This window comes from Manis javanica, chromosome 3, assembly GCF_040802235.1.
Source record: "Manis javanica isolate MJ-LG chromosome 3, MJ_LKY, whole genome shotgun sequence".
In the NCBI taxonomy this organism is placed as follows: Eukaryota; Metazoa; Chordata; class Mammalia; order Pholidota; family Manidae; genus Manis; species Manis javanica.
The window spans coordinates 84718862-84737709 of NC_133158.1; the positions used below are offsets into that span (position 1 = coordinate 84718862).

Sequence of the window (18848 nt, forward strand, 5' to 3'; positions counted from 1 at the left end):
CCTGGAACCAGAATGCACACTAGCTTCTACACCCATCTTTACTAGGAGCAGTGTTACTGGTTCTCAGGAAGATGAATATTACACCCACTCTGACAGGAACAAGTTTATTTGCTCTTTTAGTGTTACTCTTCATATAAATAGCAATCAGCAATTTATATTAAAATCAGTGCTAATAGTTAAGAGGCATCATTGAGACTCAATGCTCGAAATACTGCAATGTACACTATAGGTGCAAATCTTAGAGCCATGTAAAAAGATAAATGTTATATCCACCACTGTGATTTGAAGCTTAATATATTTATTTAGTAAACAATTTCCCCAGTAATCTAAAGATGAATTGATTCAGTGGGTGGGTATTTATAATGTATCCTGTTTTATGAGCATTTTCTTATATTAAAAATTATTTATATACATGATTTCCCATAGTAGTCAAAGCCTTGGAGGTTATCATACTAGCTTTCTCATTATTGATAACATCTTGCTCATGAATCTGCATGTCTGGTAATTACAATTTTTCATTAGTCCTTAGTTTGGATAGGTTTTCAAATCTTGTAATTCTTTTATAAATTACCCATTCATGTCCACTTACATTTAGAAATGTTAATTATATCACATTTCCAAGTACTTTCCTAGTTTTTCTTACAATCATTTGACTTTAAATGTGAAAATGTTTTAAATTTCTATGCAATAAATTGAGCTTGTAATTAATTCCATTGCTTTAAGGCTTGGGAATTTCTTCCCACAGAAGGGAGATACTTATGTTTCTCCCATCTTTTTCTTACAGCTTGATCTTTAATATTTAACCTACTGATCTATCTAGAATTATTAATGTATCATGAAAATATTAATGGATTTCTTCTATCTCACACCAAATAGGTACTGAATAAAGTTCCACAATAGAAATTGTTAAAAACAGACTTGTCTTAAACCACTGCAGACATAAGAAATTGAGCTGACACCAATACCAGAAATTATATTTATTTTTTTATTATAGTATTAAAGAATGAAACAGCCTATTAAGGATTTATTGCTAGTCAGAAAAAGAATTTTAACATACCTAAGCAATTTTATTGTTAAGTCCTTTGATCTAAGAAGTGTTTCATAATAACTATACTTTATAGACTATCCCATATACTGTTTTATGAATTTTCATATTTACATAAAACATATTTCCAAATCCTTCATATTCAATAGAGGTTTATCTGTCAAAAAGGTAAAGACAGGCTTTGTAGTAAAACTAACATCGAGAGCATTTGCTCCTTAAAATTGGTCACAGAAAAACACAACAAAGAAATCTGCCATCAGAGCAAGACAACAGAACATACAACAGGCAATCTTGGACTTTCAGGTGAGCAGCTAGTAGGCTGCTGCTCCCATTTTATTTTAGATTTCCAAAGTGATATGTACAAATACCAGCAGACAATCTACTGACTGGGAAGTAAATCTAATAACTTGTATTTTTATCTAACTTTTAAAAAAAAATTCTTAGGGGGGAAGTCTATGTACAAAGTGCAGTACAACATGTAACTGTGATGGGCTGAAACTTGTCCTCAAAATTCTTATGTTGAATCCATAACCCCCAGTACCTCAGAATGTGACTGGAAATAGCGTCTTCCCAGAGGTGTTAAATTTTAAGATAGTCCCTTAAGGTGGGTCCTAATATAATTTGACTGATGTCCTTAAAAAAGAGGAAATCTAAACACAGTGAGACTAGAGAGGTGACTGCACACAGAGGAAAGACCACTGAGGACACAGGGAGTATGAGGTCATTTGTAAGCCAAAGAGAGAAGGTTCCAGAAGAAACCAACACAGTCAACATGTTAGACGTCCAGACTTCAGAAATCTGAGAAAATAAACTTGTTTAGTCACCCAGTCTGTGGTACTTAGCAGACCTAGCTAACTAATACAATAACTGAAATATAAATGTGTACTAAAAATTTTTACTGGAAAGGAAATATATTATTATAAAAATCTGTAGACCACTGATTCATTTACCTCGTTTGTAAATTGTTTTCTCACCAGCACACAGAGGGAATCTACAACGCACGCTCCAACAAATAATTTTCCTCCTCTTTTCCCATTAATTATAAGCTGATCCCCTTCATTAAAGGAAATTCATTTCTGACTTCCTATTTTCTTTCTCAAAGAAACAGGCTTTTATTACTGTTCCCACAAAGCTAATAGATTATTGCTATTTTGATAATTCAAATCATACTTTACTGTAAGTTTTGAAATACCTAAATTTGTTCTTTGGATCAGCTGGAATACATTTCTTGATAAATAGTATTAGCACAATGTCAGTTGCAACATATACTCCACTTAGAGAAAAACTTTGGTATTAAAGCCAAGGATAATAAGGCTTCTAAACTACAGCATTATTTGTATAAGCAGTTTCACTTCTGATAAGCTTGTGTACCTGGAAGCACTGGATTTCTTTAGTGTGGAATGAAAGAAATTAAGTAACATTAATAGCAAAGCATATAGAGCTATCAAATAAAATACTGTCATAGTAAAAAAAGAAAAACAGTAAGAGGTCAGTTCTAAATATTATGGCATACTCTATAGTTGAATGTCTCTGGGCTATTCACAGAAGTTTTACATATTAAGTGAATTCTAGTCTTACCTTTGACACTTAAAAGAGCATATAATTTTAAACTTGCTGAAAACAGGCACTTAATTTTTACAAAATTATGAATGTGCTGTCCCATTATAAAAGTAAGTCAAATTAAAAAAAAATAGTTTGAAAGATTGAGGTAAAAACATAACCAATAACTCTAAAAAATTCACTATTAGGACTCTCTTGTCCCCTCCTGGCATGAGCTGGGAGCTCTGTCCTTTCACTTTATCTCTAAATAAAAGCCTGTACCTTGCTCTCCAACCTTGAGTGTTTGTGAAGCTCATTAAAAAAAAAAAAAGAAAAATTCACTATTAATATTTTGGAACATTCCTTTCTAGTGTTGCTTCCATGCATAGTTTTATACTTGACATCAATTACATACAACATTGTATATTTGTCATATCTGCATGTTACACAAAGGTATATATAGGATTATCTCAAATAAGAAAAAAATGTATTTTTTGGCCAGTATCTTTAACTTAACAAAAGACAGACACAGAATCATCTAGAATCATAACATATGTTATTTTAACTACCCTTTAAAATGAGAAGATTCTTTCCCACATACACAATAACTTGTTCACAGAAAAAAGGTTTTCATGTACAATAGCAAAAATTCATTATTTTAATTAACTTAAAGTTTTTCAACAATCCTTTCTTATTACCCAAAATAAATCATTTAAATTTATCAAATGAAAAGCAAAACAGCATAATAAATTATTTTTATTCTGTGAAAATGTTATAACTCATGATGATTAGGAATTTAAAATGCAGCATATGACAAAATAGGTATTACTTGTTAAAAGCCACCTGGATTTACAAAACCTCTTTTAAAATATTTTTAGAGTGCTTTAAGAATACAAATTAATTTTTTGAGATATATTAAGCATTTATTCCACTTTATCATATATTTAATTTCAAAATCATTTTTATTCATATTTGGATGAATGTCCATAATGGACTCTGTAGTTATTGTACACCATAGTAAAGTACAATCAATGGAAGGAAACAAAAATTGTAAAAACATATTTATTCTCAAACTAGATGAATAGTAAAAAGATGGCAAAAGTATGAGTTTAGTTTTTTAAAAAATGAATGTAAAATGTTACCAAAGTAACCAACAAGATATGCAAACACATTTTTTCTCTAAAATTCATTTCAAAATTTACATTTTTTTTCTTGTGTTGCTTTCCCTTACGTTTCACACACCTCTCAACTTTGGGTTGTTAAGAATTTTATATCTGAAGTAGTATGCTTTTTACTCAGTGTGCTGGGTAGGACCCATGTACAAAACTCCAAAAAGCTGCAAATGATACTGACTAAACTAATAAAATGATACTGACTAGACTGACCTGATTAATGAATTATGAGTTAAAAATGTGAATAAAATGTGATCCTCTGAAGTAAAATTTTAAAAATGAGCATTTTAAACTACCTTAGGCATACTTAATCATATTCCTGTCAGATACCAATGTCTGTTATCAGCACAAGTTACTAAACTGACCATTTAACAAGGTGATATAGGAATCATACTGTTTATAGTATGTTCACCTTAACATAAATGCATGATTTCAGTGAAACGCAACGTGACTCAATTACTCAACATATTTATCTAAGAGTTAGTCTATATGCCAGACAAATGAAGAATCCTATTAGATGTCACTCTTCTGGGCAAGAGAAGTACTATTATTTTAAATTGAGAAATTATTTTGGAGTCATTTCTTTATAAAAGTCATTTTAAACTAACATTTTTATTCCTATTGCTTTAGTACCCAAGCCTTTCCTGGTTATGAAACACCAGTCTCCGGACCTAGAGCAGCTTTTTCAGTCTTTTTTGCCTTTAATTTTAAGGCATGAAAGAATTAGAATAACCAAAAAAAGTCACTGCAGATTCTGATAGAACAAGGAAGTGAGTGACAAGGAGCACCTTGATCTCTGAAAGAGTATAATCTTTAAAAAAAGATGTTGCTTGGAACTTTTAATAACATCTCACAGAATATTTTTATTAATTTAAAAAGCATTTATTTAGGTCAAAAAAGTATTTCAAGTGACTTTCATTTACTGAGATCATCACCAAAGAAAACAACCAAGAACAAAAAAATTGAACTTTCTCCTTGGGTAGTGCTTTCAAATAACATAATTTGGTGGAATAAAGATCTCAGAATCTATTTTAAAAAGGTATTATTTTAAAATAGGTCAAATTCGAATGTATATTTCAAGAACAATACTATTAGAAAACACACCTCAAACCATATAAATGTATTGTTTGTATAGTTCATGTTTACAAAATAAATGAACTCGATTTTCCAGACACAATTTAAACAAAGCATCTATAGAAAAGTGCAAAGTCAATATCATAGCAATTAAAATTCTTAAAAGTTTTAGAAAAATATACTAAGTATAAAATTTAGGTTATAAATTCCCAAGAATTTCCCTTTCCATGAAGATGTATCTTACAAAAAATGTTTATGATACAGAAATAAAGACTATTAAACAAATAGTAAAGAAAGTGTAGAGTCCATTGGCTCTTTTTCTGAAAGGTTTTCTTCCAGGAATATGTCCATGAGTGCGGATTTATAAACCAGAGTCAACACTACTTGCTAACTTGGTCCAAATGCTTGTCCTTTTGCTGGTCATTTTGCTTTTTTTTTTAAACCATGAAGACCATGAATAAGTAATTATCAGATCAGTCAGGTCTTTGGCTATTAATGTCCTCACTGGAAATTGCTATGGTTATCTTGCCCTAGTCATCAATTCAGGGCTTTTCTTCTTTGAGAAAGAAGTTTCTCCAGTTCATCTTGCCAATATCAAGAGCTCACCCACGTGACTTGGTTATGAGATCACGTCATGAGCATCGCTGTTAGGTCTCTGTCGCACAGCCAGGGGAGGCAATGGCTTCCCATAGAAATCTATGCAAAGAAGGGATACCAAAAATACAAAAGCATTATGGTAAATCAAGATTTTTGACACAATTCATCATTTTCCAACCAACAGCTTTACAAGAGTAAGACGCTATGACTTGACAGGTGAAGCAATGGGTCAGAAGAATAGAAAAAAAGAATCTAAGAAAACTTCAATAAATTCAAAACAACTTGGATAAATTACTAACTCCAGATTATATATTAATCTCTACTTGATTTAATGAAAAAGCTGTACCTAAAGTATATATTATTACTTTTGTTTGCAATCACATGTTCACATAGAACAGAACAAAAAATAGTCAGAATCTATAGAACCCGTTGTCAAAGCCCTGACAGATAAGTCAGTGTTTGTACAACCCATGTTCTTATCCAGCACCTACTACTTCCAGGTATTTGGGAGAAATAATTAATTATCTTAGTGTTCTGGTAAGTAGGAATCTTTTACAATGATGTTTTAATACAGCTCAGTGATGTAGGGCATAACTGATAGAAAAAGTCTTGTTTTTTTGTACTTCATAAGAAGTTCCTATCCCTTAATTTTCATAAGTTGGTTTATAAACACAATAGCATTCGTAAATCTTCAGTAAGTGTTTTTCAAGCCTATTACTTTAAAATTATTCTAGAAGCATAAGTGTCAGGATCACCTGAAATAAATACACGGAAAATATATTAGGGACCTGTCCCCAGTTCTACATGTGTCTAGAGTTCAGCTACATTCCTCCAAGGTACTGTTGTCCTGGTTTCCATTCTGTTTGGCCAAGCGGCCTGTGAGCCTTAAGCAGACACTAGCACCTCGTGAACAGCCTGCAGGATCACAAGTACATGTGATTTCCCCTATGGCCCTCAACATTTTCCCTCACTTTCTAAGGCCTTTCCTTAGATAAGACCCTGGTGGAGCTTACCAAAACACTACTATTTTGGTTTTAACTCACCAGTCCAGCCGTAGCCTGGGGACCCCAACACTCCTCCCACAGACTCTAAAGCCATGTGCTCCAGGTCCTGTAGCCCTCTCTGCCTGCACCCTGCCTTGACTCCCGACGGCAGAATCCTCAAGGCATGCCATATACTTCCAGGATCTGTGAATAATACACTTCTCTATGTCAATTTATCCTGTGGTCTTTTTTTTTTTAATTTTTTTGAAGAACATTATATTTACTAGGCTCTCCCCTACCCCAAGTCCCCCCCACAAATCACATTACAGTCACTGTCCATCAGCATAGTAAGATGTTGTAGAATCACTACATGAATTCTCTGTTGCAAAGCCCTCCCCTTTCCCCCAACCCCCACATTATACATGCTAATTATAATACCCCCTTTCTTCTTCCCCGCCCTTATCCCTCCCTACCATCCCATTCTCCCCAGTCCCTTTCCCTTTGGTAACGGTTAGTCCATTCTTGGGTTCTGTGATTCTGCTGCTGTTTTGTTCCTTCACTTTTTCTTTTGTTCTTATACTCCACAGATGAGTGAAATCATTTGGTATTTGTCTTTCTCCGCTTGGCTTATTTCACTGAGCATAATACCCTCTAGCTCCATCCATGCTGTTACAAATGGTAGGATTTGTTTTCTTCTTATGGCTAAATAATATTCCATTGTGTATATGTACCACATCTTCTTTATCCATTCATCTACTAATGGACACTTAGGTTGCTTCCATTTCTTGGCTATTGTAAATAGTGCTGCGATAAACATAGGGGTGCATCTGTCTTTTTCAAACTGGAGTGCTTCATCCTTAGGGTAAATTCCTAGAAGTAGAATTCCTGGGTCAAATGGTATTTCTACTTTGAGCATTTTGAGGAACCTCCATACTGCTTTCTACAATGGTTGAACTAATAATGCATTCCCACCAGCAGTGTAGGAGGGTTCCCCTTTCTCCACAACCTCGCCAACATTTGTTGTTGTTTGTCTTTTGGATGGTAGCCATCCTTACTGATGTGAGACAATATCTCATTGTGGTTTTAATTTGCATTTCTCTAATGACAAGCAATGTAGAGCATCTTCTCATGTGTCTGTTGGCCATCTGAATTTCTTCTTCAGAGAACTGTCTATTCAACTCCTCTGCCCATTTTTTAACGGGATTATAAGCTTTTTGTTTGTTTAGGTGTGTGAGCTCTTTATATATTTTGGATGTCAACCCTTTCTCGGATCTGTCATTTATGAATATATTCTCCCATACTGTAGGATACCTTTTTGTTCTATTGATGGTGTCCTTTGGTGTACAGAAGCTTTTCAGCTTGATATAGTCCCACTTGTTCATTTTTGCTTTTGTTTTTCTTCCCTGGGGAGATATATTTGTGAAGAAGTCGCTAATGTTCACATCCAAGAGATTTTTGCCTATGTTTTTTTCTAAGAGGTTTATGGTTTCATGACTTACATTCAGGTCTTTGATGCATTTTGAATGTATGTTTGTGTATGGGGTTAGACAGTGATCCAGTTTCATTCTCTTACATGTAGCTGCCCAGTTTTGCCAGCACCATCTGTTGAAGAGATTGTCATTTCCCCTTTGTATGTCCATGGCTCCTTTATCGAATATTAATTGACCATATATGTTTGGGTTAATGTCTGGAGTCTCTAATCTGTTCATCTGGTCTGTGGCTCTGTTCTTGTGCCAGTACCAAATTGTCTTGATTTCTATGGCTTTGTAGTAGAGCTTGAAGTTCAGGAGTGAGATCCCCGCCACTTTATTCTTCTTTCTCAGTATTTGCTTTCGCTATTCGGGGTCTTTGGTGTTTCCATATGAATTTTTGAACTATTTGTTCCAGTTCGTTGAAGACTGCTTTCAGTAATTTGATAGGGATTGCATCAAATCTGTATATTGCTTTGGGCAGGATGGCCATTTTGGCTATATTAATTCTTCCTAGCCAAGAGCATGGGATGAGTTTCCATTTGTTCATGTCCTCTTTAATTTCTCTTAAGGGTTTCTTTTAGTTTTCAGGGTATAGGTCTTTCACTTCTTCGGTTAGGTTTATTCCTAGGTATTTTATTCTTTTTGATGCTATTGTGAATGGAGTTCTTTTCCTGATTTCTCTTTCAATTGGCTCATTGTTAGTGTATAGGAAAGCCACAGATTTCTGTGTGTTAATTTTGTATCCTGCAACTTTGCTGTATTCTGATATCAGTTCTAGTAGTTTTGGAGTGGAGTCTTTAGGGTTTTTTATGTACAATATCATGTCATCTGCAAACAGTGACAGTTTAACTTCTTCTTTACCAATCTGGATTCCTTGTATTTCTTTGTTTTGTCTAATTGCCATGGCTAGGACCTCCAGTACTATGTTAAATAACAGTGGGGAGAGTGGGCATCCCTGTCTTGTTCCTGATCTCAGAGGAAAAGCTTTCAGGTTCTCGCTGTTAAGTATGATGTTGGCTGTGGGTTTATCGTATATGGCCTTTATCATGTTGAGGTACTTGCCCTCTATTCCCATTTTGCTGAGAGTTTTTGTCATGAATGGATGTTGAATTTTGTCAAATGCTTTTGCAGCATCTATGGAGATTATCTGTGGTTTTTGTCTTTCTTTTTGTTGATGTGATGATGTTGATGGATTTTCGAATGTTGTACCATACTTGCATCCCTGGGATGAATCCCACTTGGTCGTGGTGTATGATCCTTTTGATATATTTCTGTATATGGTTTGCTAATATTTTATTGAGTATTTTTGCACTATGTTCATCAGGGATATTAGTCTGTAATTTTCTTTTTTGGTGGGGTCTTTGCCTGGTTTTGGTATTAGGGTGATGTTGGCTTCATAGAATGATTTTGGGAGTATTCCCTCCTCTTCTATTTCTTGAAAAACTTTAAGGAGAATGGGTATTATATCTTCTCTGTATGTCTGATAAAATTCTGAGGTAAATCCATCTGCCCAGGGGTTTTGTTCTTGGGTAGTTTTTTTATTACCGCTTCAATTTCTTTGCTGGTAATTGGTTTCTTTAGATTTTGTGTTTCTTCCTTGGTGAGTGTTGGAAGGTTGTATTTTTCTAGGAAGTTGTCCATTTCTTCTAGGTTTTGCAGTTTCTTAGCATATAGGTTTTCATAGTAGTCTCTAATAATTCTTTGTATTTCTTAGGTCCGTCTTGATATTTCCTTTCTCATTTCTGATTCTGCTGATGTGTGTTGATTCTCTTTTTCTCTTAATAAGTCTGGCTAGAGGCTTATCTATTTTGCTTATTTTCTTGAAGAACCAGCTCTTGGTTTCATTGAATTTTTCTATTCTTTTATTCTTCTCAATTTTGTTTATTTCTTCTCTGATCTTTATTATGTCCCTCCTTCTGCTGACCTTAGGCCTCATGTGTTCTTCTTTTTCCAATTATCATAACTGCGATGTTAGAGTATTCATTTGGGTTTCTTCTTCCTTCTTTAAATATGCCTGAGTTACTATATACTTTCCTCTTAAGACTGTTTTTGCTGCATCCCACAAAAGTTGGGGCTTTGTGTTGTTGTTATCATTGATTTCCATATATTGTTGGATCTCCATTTTAATTTGGTCATTGATCCATTGACTATTTAGAAGCGTGTTGTTACGCCTCCATGTGTTTGTGAGACTTTTTGCTTTCTTGGTACAATTTATTACTAGTTTTATACCTTTGTGGTCTGAAAAGTTGGTTGGTAGAATTTCAATCTTTTTTAATTTACTGAGGCTCTTTTTGTGGCCTAGTATGTGGTCTATTCTGGAGAATGTTCCATGTGCACTTGAGAAGAATGTATATCCTGTTGCTTTTTAGTGTAGAGTTCTACAGATGTCTATTAGGTCCATCTGTTCTAGTGTGTTGTTCAGTGCCTCTGTGTCCTTACTTATTTTTTGTCTGGTGGATCTGTCCTATGGAGTGAATGGTTTGTTGAAGTCTCCTAAAATGAATGCATTGCAGTCTATTTCCTCCTTTAGTTCTGTTAGTATTTGTTTCACATATACTGGTGCTCCTGTGTTAGATGCATATATATTTATAATGGTTATATCCTCTTGTTGGACTGAGCCCTTTATCATTATGTAATGTCCTCCTTTATCTCTTGATACTTTCTTTGTTTTTAAGTCTATTTTGTCTGATACTAGTACTGCAACACCTGCTTTTTTCTCTCTGTTGTTTGCATGAAATATCTTTTTCCATCCCTTGACTTTTAGTCTGTGCATGTCTTTGGGTTTGAGGTGAGTCTCTTCTAAGCAGCATATAGATGGTTCTTGTTTTTTATCCATTCAGTGACTCTATGTCTGTTGATTGGTGCATTCAGTCCATTTACATTTAGGGTCATTATTGATAGGTATGTACTTACTGCCATTTCAGGCTTTAGATTTGTGGTTACCAAAGGTTCCAGGTTACTTTCCTTACTGTCTAAGAGTCTAACTTAACTCACTTAGTATGGTGTTACAAACACAATCTAAAGGTTCTTTTCTATTTCTCCTCCTTTTTCATCCTCCTTCATTCTTTATATATTGAGTTCCAGATTCTATACTTTTTCTCTATCCCTTGATTGGCTTTGGGGATAGTCAATTTAAATTTGAATTTGCCTCGCAATCAGCTGCTCCACCCTACCTACCATGATTTTACTACCTCTGGTAACAGCTCTCCAACCCTAGGAACACTTCCATATATAGCAGGCCCTCCAAAATAGACTGCAGAGATGGTTTGTGGGAGGTAAACTCTCTCAGCTTTTGCTTATCTGGAAATTGTTTAATCCACCCTTCAAATTTAAATGATTATCTCGCCGGATAAAGTAATCTTCGTTCCAGGCCCTTCTGCTTCATGGCATTAAATACATCATGCCACTCCTATCTGGCCTGTAAGGTTTCTGTTGAGAAGTCTGTTGTTAGTCTGATGGGCTTTCCTTTGTATGTGACCTTATTTCTGCCTCTGGCTGCTTTTAACAGTCTGTCCTTATCCTTGATCTTTCCAATTTTAATTGCTATGTGTCTTGATGTTGTCTTCCTTGGGTCCCTTGTGTAGGGGGAATCTGTGGATCTCCATGGCCTGAGATACTATGTCCTTCCCCAGATTGGGGAAGTTTTCAGCAACTACCTCCTCAAAGACACTTTCTATCCATTTTTCTCTCTCTTCTTCTTCTGGTATCCCTATAATGCGAATATTGTTCTGCTTGGATTGGTCACACAGTTCTCTCAATATTCTTTCATTCTTAGAGATCATTTTTTCTCTGTGTGCCACAGCTTCTTTGTATTCCTCTTCTCTAGTTTCTATTTCATTTATTGTCTCCTCCACCGTATCCAACCTGCTTTTAATACCCTCCATCGTGTTCTTTAACGATTGAATCTCTGACATGAATTCATTCCTGAGTTCTTGGATGTCTTCCCTTACCTCCATTAGGATGCTGATTATTTTTATTTTGAACTCCCTTTCAGGAAGAGTCATAAGGTCCATATCATTTAAATCTTTCTCAGGAGTTGTATTAACAATTTTACTCTGGACAAGGTTCCTTTGGCATTTCATGTTTGTATATGGCGCCCGCTAGTGTCCAGAAGCTCTATTCTGGAGCTGCTGAGCCCCTGAAGCAATGTTGGGGGTCACAGGGGAGTGGTACTGGGGGTAGAAAAGAGCTGTTCCCCACCTCCTGGCTCCTTTGCCTGTCTCCACTGCCTAAACCAGTGGGCCGCTTACACAGGTATAAGTTTTTGTCCCAGAGCAGCCAGATATGGATCCCTGCTTTCCACAAGCAGCCGGAATCTAGTCTCCCCAGGAACTCTGCCTGTATTAACTTTCCATCCCAGTAGTCATGCGAGTCTCAAGAAAACACCATGAAATGTAGGTTTGTGCTCACAGCACGGATCTCTGGAGCTAGGCATTCAGCAGTCCCAAGCCTTCCACTCCCTCCCTGCTCCGTTTCTCTTCCTCCAGCCCGTGAGCTGGGGTGGGGGAGGGGCTCCGGTTCCGCAGAGCCACAGCTCTGGTACGTTACCCTGTTCACTGAGGTCTGCTCTTTTCACCAGGTGTGTGCACTCTGACCCATCCTCTTTCCTGTTGCTCTCTCAGGATTACTTGCTCCAATTAAATTTTCTAATTGTGTCCAGTTTTAGGAGGAAGCCTCTGTCTCTCCTCTCACACTTCCATCTTTAATCTCCTGGCCCTCTTGTTGTCTTTGTTTTTTTTTTTTTTAGTCTCTCAAGTGTATTTATTGACTAAAACCAGTTCCACAGAACCAATTAGTATCTTACACAGGCTGCCCTGCAAGGCTTATGAGGCCATCCACAACCTGTCCATTTAAGTAGTTAGCATTTGTTCCAGCAATTTGTCACCATGTTAGAATGCTAGCATTTCAGAATGGGAGTTATTTTTTTTTTTTTGAGAGGGATTCTCTCATATTTATTGATCAAATGGTTGTTAACAACCATAAAATTCTGTATAGAGGGGTCAATGCTCAATGCACAATCATTAATCCATCTCAAGCCTAATTCTCATCAGTCTCCAATCTTCTGAAGCATAACGAACAAGTTCTTACATGGTGAATGAATTTTTACATAGTGAATAACTTCTTAACATGGTGAACAGTACAAGGGCATTCATCACACAAACTTTCAGGTTTGATCACGCATTATGAACTATAAACAATCAGGTCAAATATGAATATTTGTTTGATTTTTATACTTGAATTATATGTGGATCCCACCTTTATTATTATTATTATTATTATTTTTGATAAAATGCTGAAGTGGTAGGTAGATGCAAGATAAAGGTAGAAAACATAGTTTAGTGTTGTAAGACAGCAATTGTAGATGATCAGGTGTGTGCCTGTAGACTATGTGCTAATCCGAGCTAGACAAGGGCAATAAAACATTCACGGATGCAGAAGCTTTCTCTCAAAATGGGGGGGGGGGGGGGGGTGAGGTTCTAAGCTTCACCACTTTTGTTCCCCGATTTCTCACCTGATGGCCCCCCTGCGACTGTGCCTGTCTTAGGTTGTTCCTCCCTTTAGGAATCTTACCCGTCTCTGGTTAACCAGTCATCTTCCGGGGCCATACAGAGAAATGTAAACTTGCTAAGTGAGAGAGAAGTGATACTGTTTGAAGGATAGCTTTTTACTTTGCGGATTTATGCCCTATGGCTTCTATGCCCAGCACTTGTCTCGAGGTATCTTTACCACCTGGAGGAATTATGATACTTGGTGAATTCGATATGAGGCACGAATTCTATTTAAGGGTTGTAATTAGGAAGGAAGAAGAAAAGCTATAGAAGTAGCATATGGAAGAAAACATGGGAGGACTGATTATTTCTTTGACATATCTTCTTGTAGAGTACCTTAAGCATGTATAGGTTTTAAACTACAAACTAACTTGTGCACACATATTAACATAATAGGAATATGGTGACATAAACTAAGCAAATCTATAATTACCAGCCATCTCCAGTGAAGCCAAGAAAACCAATTAGGCACCCTAGGCATTTGTGAGAATTTGTCTATGATATGATGGATATTGTCCAACTGTACTTGAACAGTCTGAGAGAAATCAGACAAATTAAAGTAACCCATTTCTGGCATCTGTTCACATCCCATATGTTCTTTTAACCGTAGATAGTCAATAGTTGTAAGATTTTGGAGTGCTACAACTTGCACCGCTCCCAACTCCGGTTTGAGTTCCAACAGTACAGATCTGGTCAAATTCGTTGTCTCACTGTATGCACATGAGAGCCTAGACATCTCCCTCCTCATTCCTATGGCAAGTCCAGGAAACAGTGGGGTGGACGCTGCCACAACCGCAGCATCACCCGGATCCCTGTGGAAGCTTTTTGATGATCATCCCCCGGCACGAGGAGTCCTCCAGAGAATGCTGATGCCGGAAGCTCCTCCTCATATCGTATCTTAGTTCATTTTCTGGGTAGGCAAGCAAGGCCTTGATCTTCTGCATAGAAACAAACAGAACCTTTGTCCACACTTTGACATGCCCTCTATACCACTGTGTAGAACTCATTGGAGGTCAGCACACAGGAGCTGCCTTTTTTTTTTTAAGAGAAAGGCATATTATCAGAAAAGAGTACCTCCATAGCTGATAATCTGACACCCTTTAAGTGATCAACATTAAAGATATTTAAAGCATGTGTTAATCTTTGATTTACCACTAGTTTTAAACTTTCAAGGAGTAATCCCCCTTTTCTTTTTCTTTCTTTTTTTTTAATCTTTAATCTACACTTACATGAAGAATACTATGTTCACTATGCTCTCCCGTATATCAGGTCCCCCCCTAAAAACCACATTACAGGTACTGTCATCAGCATAGCAAAATGTTGTAGAATTACTACTTGTCCTCTCTGTGTTGTATAGCCCTCCCTCCCCTATCTCCCTACCCCCCATGCATGCTAATCTTAATACCCCCCTTCTTCTTTGCCCCCCTTATCCCTCGCTGCCCACTCTTCCTCCGCAGTTCCTTTCCTTTTGGTACCTGTTAGTCCATTTTTGGGTTCTGTAATTCCACTGCTGTTTTGTTACTTCAGTTTTTCCTTTGTTCTTATACTCCACAGATGAGTGAAATCATTTGGTATATCTCTTTCACCGCTTGGCTTATTTCACTGAGCATAATACTCTCCAGCTCCATCCATGTTGCTGCAAATGGTAGGATTTTTCCACTTCTTATGGCTGAGTAGTATTCCATTGTGTATATGTACCACATATTCTTTATCCATTCACCTACCGATGGACATTTAGGTTGCTTCCAATTCTTGGCTATTGTAAATAGTGCTGCGATAAACATAGGGGTGCATCTGTCTTTCTCAAACTTGATTGCTGCGTTCATAGGGTAAATTCCTACGAGTGGAATTCCTGGGTCAAATGGTAGGTCTGTTTTGAGCATTTTGAAGAACCTCCATAATGCTTTCCACAATGGTTGAACTAATTTACATTCCCACCAGCAGTGTAGGAGGGTTCCCCTTTCTCCACAGCCTCGCCAACATTTGTTGTTGTTTGTCTATTGGATTGCAGCTATCCTTCCTGGTGTGAGGTGGTACCTCATTGTAGTTTTAATTTGCATTTCTCTGATAATTAGCAAGGTGGAGCATCTTTTCATGTGTCTGTTGGCCATCTGTATTTCTTTTGTAGAGAACTGTCTGTTCAGTTAATCTGCCATTTTTTAATTGGGTTATTTGTTTTTTGTTTGTTGAGGAGTGTGAGCTCTTTATATATTCTGGACATCAAGCCTTTATCGGATCTGTCATTTTCAAATATATTCTCCCATACTGTAGGGTTCCTTTTTGTTCTATTTATGGTGTCCTTCACTGTACAGAAGGTTTTCAGCTTAATGTTGTTCCACTTGCTCATTTTTGCTGTTGTTTTCCTTGCCCGGGGAGATATGTTCAAGAAGAGGTCACTCATGTTTATGTCTAAGAGGTTTTTGCCTATGTTTTTTTCCAAGAGTTTAATGGTTTCATGACTTACATTCAGGTCTTTTATCCATTTTGAGTTTACCTTTGTATATGGGGTTAGACAATGGTCCAGTTTCATTCTCCTACATATAGCTGTCCAGTTTTGCCAGCACCATCTGTTGAAGAGACTGTAATTTCCCCATTGTATGTCCATGGCTCCTTTATCAAATATTAATTGACCATATATGTTTTGGTTAATTTCTGGAGTGTCTACTCTCTTCCACTGGTCTGTGGCTCTGTTCTTGTGCCAGTACCAAATTCTCTTGATTACTATGGGTTTTTTGTAGAGCTTGAGGTTGGGGAGTGAGATCCCCTCTACTTTATTCTTCTTTTTCTGGATTGCTTTGGCTATTCGGGGTCTTTGGTGTTTCCATATGAATTTTTGAATTATTTGTTCCAATTCATTGAAGAATGTTGCTGGTAATTTGATAGGGATTGCATCAAATCTGTATATTTCTTTGAGCAGGATGGCTATTTTGATGATATTAATTCTTCCTAGCCATGAGCATTGGATGAGTTTCCATTTATTAGTGTCCCCTTTAATTTCTCTTAAGAGTGACTTGTAATTTTCAGAGTATAAGTCTTTCACTTCTTTGGTTAGGTTTATTCCTAGGTATTTTATTCTTTTTGATGCAGTGGTGAATGGAACTGTTTTCCTGATTTCTCTTCCTATTGATTCATTGTTAGTGTATAGGAAAGCTACAGATTTCTGTGTGTTAATTTTGTATCCTGCAACTTTCCTGTATTCCGATATCAATTCTAGTAGTTTTGGAGTGGAGTCTTTAGGGTTTTTTTATGTATAGTATCATATCGTCTGCAAATAGTGACAGTTTAACTTCTTCTTTACCAATCTGGATTCCTTGTATTTCTTAGTTTTGTCTGATTGCCATGGCTAGGACCTCCAATACTATGTTAAATAACAGTGGGGAGAGTGGGCATCCCTGTCTGGTTCCCAATCTCAGAGGAAATGCTTTCAGCTTCTCACTGCTCAGTGTAATGCTGGCTGTGGGTTTATCATATATGGCCTTTATTATGTTGAGGTACTTGCCCTCTGTTCCCATTTTGCTGAGTTTTTATCATGAATGGATGTTGAATTTTGTCAAATGCTTTTTCAGCATCTATGGAGATGATCATATGGTTTTTGTCTTTCTTTTTGTTGATGTGGTGGATGATGTTCATGGATTTTCTAATGTAGTACCATCCTTGCATCCCTGGGATGAATCCCACTTGGTCATGGTGTATGATCCTTTTGATATACTGTTGAATTCTGTTTTCTAATATTTTATTGAGTATTTTTGTATCTACATTCATCAGGGATATTGGTCTGTAATTTTCTTTTTTGGTGGGGTCTTTGCCTGGTTTTGGTATTAGGGTGATGTTGGCTTCATAGAATGAGTTTGGGAGTATTCCCTCTTCTTCTATTTTTTGGAACACTTTACGGAGAATGGGTATTATGTCTTCTCTGTGTGTCTGACAAAATTCCAAGGTAAATCCGTCCAGCCCCGGGGTTTTGTTCTTGGTTAGGTTTTTGATTACCATTTCAATTTCTTTGCTCGTAATTGGTTTGTTTAACTTTTGTGTTTCTTCCTTGGTCAGTCTTGGGAGGTTGTATTTTTCTAGGAAGCTGTCCATTTCTTCTAGGTTTTCCAGCATGTTGGCATATAGGTTTTCATAGTAGTCTTTAATAATTCTTTGTATTTCTCTGGAGTCTGTCATGATTTTTCCATTCTCATTTCTGATTCTGTTGATTTGTGTTGATTCTCTTTTTCTCTTAATAAGTCTGGCTAGAGGCTTATCTATTTTGTTTATTTTCTCAAAGAACCAGCTCTTGGTTTCGTTGATTTTTGCTATTGTTTTATTCTTCTCAATTTTGTTTATTTCTTCTCTGATCTTTATTATGTCCCTCCTTCTGCTGACGTTAGGCCTCATTTGTTCTTCTCTTTCCAGTTTCGATAATTGTGATGTTAGTCTATTCATTTGGGCTTGTTCTTCATTCTTCAAGTGTGCCTGGATTGCTATATACTTTCCTCTTAAGACTGCTTTTGCTACATCCCACAGAAGTTGGGGCTTTGTGTTGTTGTTGTCATTTGTTTCTATATATTCCTTGATCTCTATTTTGATTTGTTCATTGATCCATTGATTATTTAGAAGCATGTTGTTAGGCCTCCATATGTTTGTGAGCCTTTTTGTTTTCTTTGTAGAATTTATTTCTAGTTTTATACCTTTGTTGTCTGAAAAATTGGTTGGTAGAATTTCAATATTTTGGAATTTACTGAGGCTCTTTTTGTGAGCTAGTATGTGGTCTATTCTGGAGAATGTTCCATGTGCACTTGAGAAGAATGTATATCCTGTTGCTTTTGGATGTAGAGTTCTATAGATGTCTGTTAGGTCCATTTGTTCTAGTGTGTTGTTCAGTGCCTGTGTGTCCTTACTTACTTTCTGCCCGGTGGATCTATCCTTTGGGGTGAGTGGTGTGTTGAAGTCTCCTAAAATGAATGCACTGCAGTCTATTTACCTCTTTAGTTCTGTTAGTATTTGTTTCAGAAATGCTGGTGCTCCTGTGTTGGGTTCATATATATTTAGAATGGTTATATCCTCTTGTTGGACTGAGCCCTTTATCATTATGTAGTGTCCTTCTTTATCTCTTGTTACTTTCTGTGTTTTGAAGTCTATTTTGTATGATATTAGTACTGCAATCCCTGCTTCCTTCTCAGTGTTGTTTGCCTGAAATTTGTTTTTCCATCCCTTGACTTTTAGTCTGTGCTTGTCTTTGGGTTTGAGGTGAGTTTCTTGTAAGCAGCATATAGATGGGTCTTGCTTTTTTATCCATTCTATTACTCTGTGTCGTTTGATTGGTGCATTAAGTCCATTTACATTTAGGGTGACTATTGAGAGATATGTACTTACTGCCATTGCAGGCTTTAGATTCGTGTTTACCAAAGGTTCAAGATTAGCTTCTTTAGTAT

The 18848-nt window shown here is 36.5% G+C and overlaps 1 protein-coding gene across 4 annotated transcripts in view; it reads right to left on the reverse strand.

The window, feature by feature from the left end:
• Window positions 1-1336: 1336 nt before the first annotated feature.
• Window positions 1337-18848, reverse strand: part of ARL13B (ARF like GTPase 13B) — a 76784-nt gene continuing 59272 nt past the window's right edge. For all 4 annotated transcript variants that reach the window (XM_073231796.1, XM_073231798.1, XM_037001673.2 and 1 more), the window contains one exon: window positions 1337-5526. Coding sequence is in view for 2 of the 4 variants with exons in the window: in XM_037001673.2 (XP_036857568.1) it covers window positions 5450-5526 (77 nt within the window). In the remaining 2 variants the exon portion in view is untranslated. The remainder of the gene's footprint in view (window positions 5527-18848) is intronic.